The sequence below is a fragment of the Carlito syrichta genome, unplaced genomic scaffold (assembly GCF_000164805.1).
Source record: "Carlito syrichta isolate Samal-C Ts95f unplaced genomic scaffold, Tarsius_syrichta-2.0.1 Scaffold304598, whole genome shotgun sequence".
Lineage (NCBI taxonomy): Eukaryota > Metazoa > Chordata > Mammalia > Primates > Tarsiidae > Carlito > Carlito syrichta.
Window position 1 is genome coordinate 417075 of NW_007248694.1, and position 11056 is coordinate 428130.

Below are 11056 nucleotides of genomic sequence, written 5' to 3' on the forward strand. Positions count from 1 at the left end.
TGAAAAAAAAAAAAAAAAAGAAGAGGATATGATACAAAGAATCAGGGCTGAGTGCAGTGGCTCACGCCTGTAGTCCCAGTACTTTGGGAGGTCAAGACCAGAGACCTGCTTGAGCCTAGGAGTTCAAAACCAGCCTGGGCAACATAGTGAGACCTTGTCTCTACAAAAGTCAAAAACTTAGCCGTCATGGTGGCATGCACCAGTAGTCCCAGCTACTTGGGAGGCTGAGGCAGAAGGATCACCTAAGACCAGAAGGTCAAGGTTGTAGTAAGCTGTGATCATGACACTGCCCTCCAACCTGGGCAACAGAGTATGAGACTCTGACTCAAAAATTAAAAAAAACCCAGGAGTCTATACTACCACTATTCTCTCCCTCAGGCTCCTCTTGGGTCATTCTGAATAACTTTTTCTAATATTATATACACAGTAGTCTCTCAGTATTCTGCGGAATTAGTTTCCTCTCCACAAGTCCCTGATATAAAATGGCGTATGTTTGCTACTTATGCATATCCTCCTGTATACTTTAAATCACCTAGATTATTTACAATACCTAATACAATGTAAATGCCAAGGAAATAGTTGTTCTACTGTATTTTTTAGGAACTAAAGACAATAAAAAATATCTGTACACATTCAATAAAGACACAATTTTTCCCCCAAATATATTGATCCATGGTTGGTTGAATCCATGGATGCAGAATCCATTGATATGGAATACCAACTGTGGTTGGAAATCCAACTAGACTAGATCATCAGAAGTCCTGTGCCAACAAGGAAGCTCATTTAGGTAGAGTTGTGAGCAGAATATGGTTTAATAAGGACAGGAGTTCCCTTCTCTACTTCCCTAAATTGTTCTACTAAACTGCCCCAGAGAAGAAAGAATCAGAGTTCAAGGACTTTGAAAGGCAGTGGAGATCACAATCCATGAATACACTTTGTTGCCCCTCTTTTAGATCCAGCTATTACCCCATGACCCACTGCCTCTCATTCTGACTTCACAAACCTGAAACCAAAGCTACTGTGCAGCAAAGGACCCTCATAAAATCCAATCCTGGTAGGAAGCTACTCACAGATTTTCCTGTAGTTTGCTTGAGTCCTGCTTAGTTCCTAGCTGGCTCATCAAATTCTTTATCTGAGCGGCTGGGGAGAGAGGGGGAAAAGATTTGTTTAACAGAAAAATACGTTCATCATGAATACCCTACATCTTAGATCACTGGTCTCTCCACATTCAGAATAAGTACAAGCAACTAATAGAAACCATGCTATGACCAAAACCTTGACACATACATTCCTCTAAAAATTAATTACAAGACTCACTTTTCTCCTATAGGATAACTATGTCACTAAGTAGAAGGTGATGGTACTATTCATAATCTCCAAATAATATGCTAATTTTTCTAGATCTCCCATAGTATTGGTTAAAAATTCCAACACCTTTGGAAGGGCCTTGATATCAAATGTCAATCTGCAACAATACAAAATTTAAATCCACTAGTACAAAATAACTTTTCTATAGCAAACATTTTTGGAAAGACAAGTATATTTATTATTACTAATAGGTTACCACTGATTAAGCACCTTTATGTGCCAGGCACTATGGTTAGAGCTTTTTTGTACATTTTCTTATGAATTTAATTTTCACAGCAATAATCTGAAGTAGACATATCTTCATTTGCAGATGAAATATTTACAAGAGGTTAAGGTGGCTTACGCCTGTAATCCCAGCACTTTGAGAGGCAAAGGCAAGAGGATTGCCTGAGTCTAAGGGGTTAAAGACCAGCCTGGGCAATTTGGCGAGACCTTATCTCTATAATAAATCAAAAAATTAGCCGGGCATGGTGGCGCACACCTGTAGTTCCAGCTACTTGGAAAGTCAAGGCGGAAGGATTGCCTGAGCCCAGAAGGTTGAGACTGCTGTGGCCATGAGTGTGCCACTGTACTCCAGCCTGGGCAACAGAGTGAGTCCCAACTCAAAAAAAAAAAAAAAAGAAGAAGAAGAAGAGGTTAAGTATCTTGTATGATTTCTTGTTTGCTTGCGTGCTTTGTTTTTGTTTTTTTGAGTTGGAGTCTCACTCTGTTGCCCATGGCCACTGCAGCCTCGACCTACTGGGCTTAAGCAATCCTTCCACCTCAGCCTTCCAAGTAGCTGGAACTACAGATGTGTGCTACCATGCCTGGCTTTTTTTTTTTTTTTAATTGTAGAGGCAAGGTCTCACCAAGTTGCCCAGGCTGGCATCGAACTCCTGGGCTTAGGCAAACCTCTCGTCTCAGCCTCCCAAAATGCTGGGATTACAGGCTGAGCCACCGCACACGGCTGCTTGCTTGCTTTCTAAGAGCATTCACTGTCTTCTACTATAAGCAGCTGGTATACAGAACATATTAACAGACTACTCTTTGCCCAGAGAAAATACACTTATCTTCAAGTTTCAATAGAACTTCAACAGATAACATAACACAATAGGTATACAGCTCTTCCAGCCAAACAGCCTCCCTTATGAAAGTCTTTCCTATCCTCTCTGGATTAACATCAAAATGTCACTTTTGAAACACCAGAATGCTTAACTGACTATATTAGTGGAAGAAGATGAGGAAATCAAAGTATACTGTTTAACTTGTAAATATTATGTAGGCAATATACATACAATGCTTCCATGTCCAATATGAAAGAACCTTCACTTATAATTTTGAAATTTAAAGTTAATTGCTCTAAATTCACTTTTTGGTAATGGCACTCTTTAAAATAACAAAATTTAAGGATCACAGTCATGGCTTTGTTCCTAATTTGGTCACCAAGATTAGCAAAAAATAAGCTAAAATTTATTAAGTACCAGTTACCTTATAATAACACTGACATGCTAATAATAGTTCCTAAGTTTGATAAGAAGCAATGATTAGGCAAACAGCTACTCTACTCCTAAACAGCAGCAGAGCAGCCCAGACCTTAGCAGTATATACAAGTTATCTCTCCCTAGACAAAATTACTGCATCATTGTAGTCACTAAGCAAAAATTTCCAGAGTCAAGAACATATAGATTTGTAGCACTTCAGATTACAGTTTTATCTATTTTGAGATAATGTTTTCCTAGCAAAAATGTGATCCAGTTTTATGATGGAAATATAGAATTCACTTGATTAAAAGCTTGCCTTTTGACAAAACATCCCCAAAATAGATCTACTCTACTAAGTGAGAGTTACCTATAGCTTAATAGTTCCCTGGGAAAACATAAACACTATAATTACTGCATTCTGCTAAGTTAGTATTATGCATGATATAACCACTTTTCTTCATCACTACCATGTAGAATGTCCTTTTTATCTATGTAAAATGGGAATCAGGATACCACTAAAGCTATCAACTGGGCATCCATGAAGAAAACATGAAAGAAGGCAGGCATTAGCATATACAGAGCACTTACTATGTACCAGATACTAAGTATTTGATAGCATTACCTTATTTGATCCCAACAACCCTTTATGTAAGTATTATCATCCCAATATTGCATATGAGCACAATGAGCCTCATAAGAGTTATAGAACTCATTCATTCATTCAGAGTGGAGTACCTACTCTAAACTGTTCTATGCCCTAGAAGATACTTTCTTTTTTGGGGGGGGGGGGGTCAGTCACCACGCCCAGTTAATTTTCTGATTTATTATAGAGATGAGGTCTCGCCATGTTGCCCAGGCTGGTCTCAAACCCACAGGCTCAGGCAATCCTCTGGCCTCCCAAAGTGCTGGGATTACAGGTGTGAGCCATTGTACCCGGCTAGGATGCCTGCTTTCAAGAAGCTTACTTTCTTTTTTTTTTTTTTTTTTTTTTTTGAGTTGGAGTCTCACTCTGTTGCCCAGACTGGAGTGCAGTGGCCGCTCCCGGCCACCGCAGCCTCGACCTGCTGGGCTCCAGCGATCCTTCTGCCTTAGCCTTCCAAGTAGCTGGAACTACAGGCGCACGCTACCACGCCTAGCTAATTTTTTGATTTATTGTAGAGACGAGGTCTCGCCAAGTTGCCCAGGCAGGTCACGAACCCACAGGCTCAGGCAATCCACTCACCTCAGCCTCCCAAGGTGTGGGATTACAGGCTGAACCACTGAACCTGGCTAAGAAGTTTACTTTCTAAGGAAAAGAGATAGGTAATAAACATGTATCAGGTAGTATAAAGTAGTATAAGTGGTATGGTGGTAAACATATATCAGATATAAATAAATAAACATATATCCAGTGGTGTAAGTGGTATAAAGAGAAATAAATTCTGGTAAGGGAATGACAAGGGAGGGCAGAGGATACTATTTTATACAGAGTGATCAAAACCTCTCTGATACCATGCAGCTAATTGGAGGAGGAGCATTCTAGGCAAAGAGGGTAGTTAGTACAAAGTCCCCCAGGCAAGAATGCTTGGTGTGATGGAGGGACAGCAAGTAGGCCAGGTTGGTTACAGCAGAGTGAGCAACAGAGAGTAGAGAGGTGGTTAAAGAGGTAGTAGGAAGGCAGATTATATAAGGCCATGTAACAATTATAAGGACTTTTAATTTTAATGAAATGGGAAGCGACGGAAGGGTTTTGAGCAGAGTGTCATAATAACCAGCATTCAAACCCAGGCTAATTCCAATGGCTACATTCTTTGTGCCACATTATGTTCTCTCAAAGTTGACTCTTAAAGGAAATAGAGTTTAGTTGCACAGGGCAGGCCTGGGTTTCCCAGCGTTTAATGTAGCCTCACCCTAAGTGATACCTCCCTAACGAAATAGTTCTCTGCTCCAAATAGGTTGATGTTCTTGCTCTAACCTGCTCCCTTTCCCAATTCCCTCCCACCTATGGGAATATTGCTCTGCATCACCAGAGTCCAGCAGAGAGCCAGGCACCCAGTCATACATAACTAATTACTGATTCATTAAGTTAGCCTCCCTTTTACATTGTGGCAATCTCTTTGAGGCAGAAGATATGAATGAATATAAGCTAGGAATAATAATCATGAGACCTGAAATCTAAACCAGACTTGACTACTAGATGTATGGCACTAGGCAAGTCATTTCAGTTGTCCAGGTCTCTTTTTCACCAATTGTAGAGATATTCAGATTTAACTAACATTTATCAAGTACTGTTTGTGTTTTTATTTTTTCTCTTTAAATCTTTACAACTGACCGGGTGTGGTGGCTCACACCTATAATTCCAGCACTTTGGGAGGCCAAGGTGCGAGGAGTGAGACTCCAACTCAAAAAAAAAAAAACTCTTCACAACTATGTGAGGACTAAATGATCACTAAGTACTCCTATCACTCACTGCTCAGTTCTAAAATTCAGCAATAATGAAATAGCTCAAGTCCCAGTATGATGCTATGTAACTAAGGAGATTTTCTGCAACCCAAAAGTTTGGCTTAGAGAGTGAGGTTCCACCTGTGACTTCCTTAACTTCATAAATGCAAGTTACAAATAGGACTGGACTGACTATTGTCTCTAGGGGGCAGACTGCAATCTACTCATTTTTGTATATGCATAACTCCCTCCAACACACACACACACACACACACACACACACACACACACACACACACACACACACACCCTCCAGAAAATGGTTGAATATATGATGACACATAAAGGCAGATCCAGCAAAAAATAAAGGAACTACATCTCTTCTTACTGACTGCCTTTATTTATTTTTGGGGGTTGGAGTCTCACTCCATCACCCAGGCTGGAGTGAAGTGGCATGCTCACGGCCACTGCAGCCTCGACTGGCTGGGCTCAGGCAATCCTTCCACCTCAGCCTTCCAAGCAGCTAAAACAACAGGCGCATGCTAAGATGCATAGCTAATTTTTTGATTTATTGTAGAGATAAGGTCTCACCAAGTTGCCCAGTCTCTTCTCAAACTCATGGGCTCAGGCAATGCCCTCAACTTAGTCTCCCAAAGTGCTAGGATAAAGGCCTGAGCCACCGCTAATTGCCTTTAAAAAGTAGAGCACTCCTTAGTAATTCTAGAGGTATATCAAAGTATCAAGTTATTAATCACCTATCAAAACTTATTAAATACCCTACAGAGCTATGGGAATTTTATAGAATATGGAAAAAATCAATTAATAATCAGCTGTTCTCTGTGTATTCTCAGCACAGAACTTTTTTCCAACTCAACTTTTCTGATTTCCTTTGTTGAGATGACCAAATTTGTAGGGTGGGGATGGATGGGGGTTGGAAATGTGAGGGGGCTGGGACTTTATAGGATCATTCACTAGTTAAGTAGGGAAATTAATCTAAGCTTTCATTAACTCTTTCTAAATTCCCAATTAAGATATTTTCCTGGCCAGGCGCAGCGGCTTAGTCTATATTCCCAGCACTTTGGGAGGCCGAGGCGAGAGGGTTACCTGAACCCAGGGATTTGAGACCAGCCTAGGCAAATTGGTAAGACCTCGTCTCTACAATAAATCACAAAAACTAGCCAGGCATGGTGGCGTGCATCTGTAGTTCCAGCTACTTGGAAGGCTGAGGTGGAAGGATCGCCTAAGCCCAGCAGGTCCAGGCTGCCGAGGCTGTAAGTGTGCCACTGCACTCCAGCCTGGGCAACAAGAGTGAGACTCCAACTCAAAAAAAAAGAGGATATTTTCCTAAAAGTTTCTAGCAAGACTCAGGTATCAGATACCCTAAACTCAAATCATAAGGACAATAGTGTCTTAGTTTACTGTAACCCAAAGAAGTAGAACTTTTTGTATTCTGCCCTCCATGATCATCATCTGGGATTTGTTCCAAAATAGTGACTCAGTGACCTCTAAATGTTATATCTAGGAATTTTACATGTTTATACATACGAGGGGGAACCCCAAAAAACCACAATTTTATTTTAAAATTGTATATTTATTCTTTTTTTTGAGTTGGAGTTTCACTCTGTCGCCCAGACTGGAGTGCAGTAGCACACTCCTGGCCACCGCAGCCGTGCCCTACTGGGCTCCAGCAATCCTTCAACCTCAGCCTTCCAAGTAGCCGGAACTACAGGCGCACGCTACCATCCCCGGCTAATTTTTGATTTATTGTAGGGACGAGGTCTCGCCAGGTTGCCCAGGTGGGTCTTGAACCCACGGGCTCAGGCAACCCATTCACCAGTCTCCCAAAGTGCAGGATTACAGGCTGAGCCACTGAGCCCGGCTGTGTATTTATTCTTACATGTTTAAACTTCAGTCACTTTCAAAGTATTCTCCTTTTGATCCAATTGCACCTATTGAGAAGCTTTTCCACTGCTCTAAAGTTTTTGAACTTGTCAATTTTGATGCCTTTTAGTGCTTCTGCCATCTTTTTTTTTTTTGAGTCAGAGTCTCACTCTGACACCCAGGCTGGAGTATAGTGGCATGCTCACTGCAGCCTCGACCTGCTGGGCTCTGGTGATCCTTCCGCCTCAGCCTTTCAAGTAGCCAGAACCACAGGTGTGTGCTACCACGACCGGCTAATTTTTGATTTATTGTAGAGATGAGGTCTCACCAAGTTGCCCAGGATGGTCTCAAACTCACAGGCTCAGGCAATCCACTCACCTGGGTCTCCCAAAGTGCTGAGACTACAGGCTGAGCCACCAAGCCCGGCCTGCTTCTGCCATTTTTGTTTCACCTCTTCCACATGGGTAAAACATTTCCCTTTGAGGACTTTTTTCATCCAGAAAAACAAAAAAAAGTCACTCAGGTTGAGATAGGGTGAATTGGGAGGGTGGGGAGCAGGAATCATGCCGTTTTGGGCCGAAAACTGCTGAGCACTCAATGCGGTGTGGGTAGGTGCACTTTCATGGTGGAAGAACCAGTCACCTGTTTGCCATAACTTGGGACATTTCTTAAACAAATCATGACACAACTGTCTAAACCGATAAAAACTTTGGTTGACCGTCTGATCCAGAGAAACAAATTTCGAGTGTACTACAAGGGGCCTGCCCTCCAAAAGATAATTCTGGGTTTTTTGGGTCTCCCTTGTATATTTATTTTCACTTGCATGTATTTAAAATAGCAAAAAATGATACTTTCTGGAAATATTTTTACCAAAATGAGTTGAATCTTCTGGTCAACTTGGTTAATGAGAAAACTTCTTTTCCACACATTCTAGTAAATGAAAGTTTTACTTTAAATGAGCATGTTACAATATTTTGGATGAAAATAATTGGATATCATCTATGAAATGCTACATAATCCTAGAAACTAGATGACTAAGCCAAATGTAAAAACAAGTTCTTCAGTTCTGTGTAAGCCATCTTGTTCTTTTTAAAACTGGGATTCAATTTCTCTTATCACTGATTTTTAACAGCATATCCTGGCTAAAACTTCTGAAAGAGTATAAAACAAATCAACATATTATGCATTACAGCTAACATCCATACTAGGAACAACCCTAAGTTGAAAACTCCTCATGTGTATTTGACTGATACCAGCAGAATCCAAATCTCAAAATGAACCTTAATCCAAATCAAAGTCTAATTATATTGTAAATAACTACCGGCCGGGCACCATGGCTCAGCCTGTAATCCCAGCACTTTGGGTAGCCGAGGAGAGTGGATTGCCTGAGTCCACGGGTTTCAAGAACAGCCTGGAAAACTTGGCAAGACCTCCTTTCTACACTAAATCAAAAAATTAGCTGGGCATGGTAACACATGCCTGTAGTTCCAGCTACTTGGAAGGCTGAGGCAGAAGTATCACCTTAGCCCAGCAGGTCGGCGCTGGGGTGGCCGTAAGCATGCCACTGCACTCCAGACTGGGCAACAGAGACTTCAACTCAACAAAATAAAGAAAAAAGAAAGTAATTACCATCACAGGTGAGAAAAAGATTGATCTTCATTTGACAGAATCTAATGTTTTAATTCAGTATATTAAAAGCAAACAGGCCGGGCTCAGTGGCTCACCCTGTAATCCCGCGCCCTTGGGAGGCTGAGGTGAGTGGATTGCCTGAGCCCGCAGATTCGAGACCCGCCTGGGCAACTTGGCGAGACCTCATCTCTACAATAAAATCAAAATGAGCTGGGCGTGGTAGCGCGTGCCTGTAGTTCCAGCTACTTGTAAGGCTGAAGCGGAAGGATCGCCAGAGCCCAGCAGGTCGAGGCTGTGGTGACTCAAAAAAAAAAAGCAAACAGGGCCAGGTGCAGTGGCTCACACCTGTAATCCCAGCACTTTGGGAGGTAGAAGCGAGAGGACTGTATGAACCCAGGGGTTCTAGATCAGCCTGGGCAGCTTGGCGAACTTCGTCTCTACAATAAATTAAAAAATTGGCTGGGCATGGTGGCACATAGCTGGGCATATAGTTCCAGCTACTTGGAAGGCTGAGACAGAAGGATCACCTGAGCCCAGCAGGTTAAGGCTGCAGTGACCATGAGTGTACTCCTGTACTCCAGCCTGAGGACAGAGTAAGACTCCACAAAAAAAATAAAAATACAAAATGGAAAACAAACAAATCCAATGAAAAAACGTTATTTATACCAAATGAGAAAATGACAACCCATGTGGTGATTATGACAATGAAGTCATCTCAGTGTTTTACTCTGAAAGTTTATATTGTTTTTATATAGCTACAATGAAAACTACCTGACTTTTCAATAAAGCCAACTGTACTATAATGTAATAGTAAAGCTCTAAACTAAACAGAAAATGGGTACTCAATATCAAAGGTACAATCTTCCACTTACCATACCAGTGACAGAGTATATAATGGGAGAGTATAAGCTCCAGTCAGGCACAGTAGCTCATGTCTGCAATTCCAGCACTTTCGGAGGCTGAGGATCACTTGAGCCCAGGAGTACAAGAACAGCCAGGGCAACACAGCAAGACCCCACCTCTATTTAAAAAAAAAAAAAAAAAAAGAGCATAGGCTCTGAATTAAAACTGCCTATGCTCGATTTCTGGTTCCACCACTTCCTAGCAGAGTGATCTTAAGCAAAAAGCTCCACTCCTCTCTGACTCAGTTTCCTTGTCTAAAAAATGGAACTAACAACCTTCATGTGGTTTTTGTGAGGATAAAATGAAGCTAAGTTTAGAACAATGTCTGGTACATAAAAGCACTCAATTAAGGATAGCTATTATTATCAAACTCAAGAACAAGAAAAATGTACTTAGCAATGATAAAATCAATTAAGTACATACTGAATGCCAACTACATATCCACTGCTGTGCCAGGCACTATGGCTAAAGGGAAATGCATAATGCATGCTCTCTCTGTCTCCACAAAACTAATAGTGATCTCTAGTTGGAATGACAAGGTCAAAAAGCTTGAATTAATTAAAGAATACAGAAAATAAGTAAGTGCTAAACCGTGAGAGAATTTTGCTGGTGAATTACAAGTTAAAAAAAAAAAAGAAAAGGGAAAATGATAGCTAGCATATCTCAACAGCAGGCACTGTTTTAGGCACTTTACATTAATTATCTCATTTAATCTTTACAACACTAAGAAGTAAGTATTATTAACTCCATCTTATTGATGAGGAAACTGAGAAACAGAGAGGTAAAACAATGTGTTTACACAGCTAGTAAAAAACAGATTTAGGATTCAAACCCAGGCAGCATGACTCCTGAGTCTGCCCATCTAACTACTAAACTATAGGGAGGCAAGAGACTCAACGAATAATGTCATCACTTAATGTCTACCATGTGCCAAGCAGTCTACTAGGCACTCTGATACACTCCGTTTTAACAATTCCACTCATTTTATAAATGAGGTTATAGACAAAAAGGGAAAATAACCTGCCCAAGGTACATAGAGGAGCAGGAATTCAATCAGATCTGCTGCTGACTCTAAAGCCTATGAGCTTTCTTTTTTGAGTTAGGCTCACAATGTTGCCCAGCCTGGAGTGCAGTGGCACAATCACGGCCACCACAGCCTCAACCTGCTGGGCTCAGATGATCCTTTCGCCTCAGCCTTTCAAGTAGCGGGACTACAGGCACACGCTACCACGCCCAGCTTATTTTTTTATTTATTGTAGAGACAAAGTCTCACCAAGTTGCCCAGGCTGGTCTTGAACCCCTGAGCTCAGGTAATCCTCTTGCCTAAGCCTCCCAAAGTGCTGGGATTACAGGCTTGAGCCACCATGCCCGGTCATCTATAAGCTTTCTGACTT

At 41.4% G+C, this 11056-nt stretch overlaps 1 protein-coding gene across 1 annotated transcript in view; it reads right to left on the minus strand.

Annotated features, from left to right (window-relative positions):
• Positions 1 to 11056, minus strand: part of STX12 (syntaxin 12) — a 44039-nt gene that overhangs the window by 26102 nt on the left and 6881 nt on the right. Inside the window, exon 2 of the mRNA XM_008060329.1 lies at positions 1071 to 1140. Within this exon, the coding sequence (XP_008058520.1) occupies positions 1071 to 1140 (70 nt within the window). The remainder of the gene's footprint in view (positions 1 to 1070; positions 1141 to 11056) is intronic.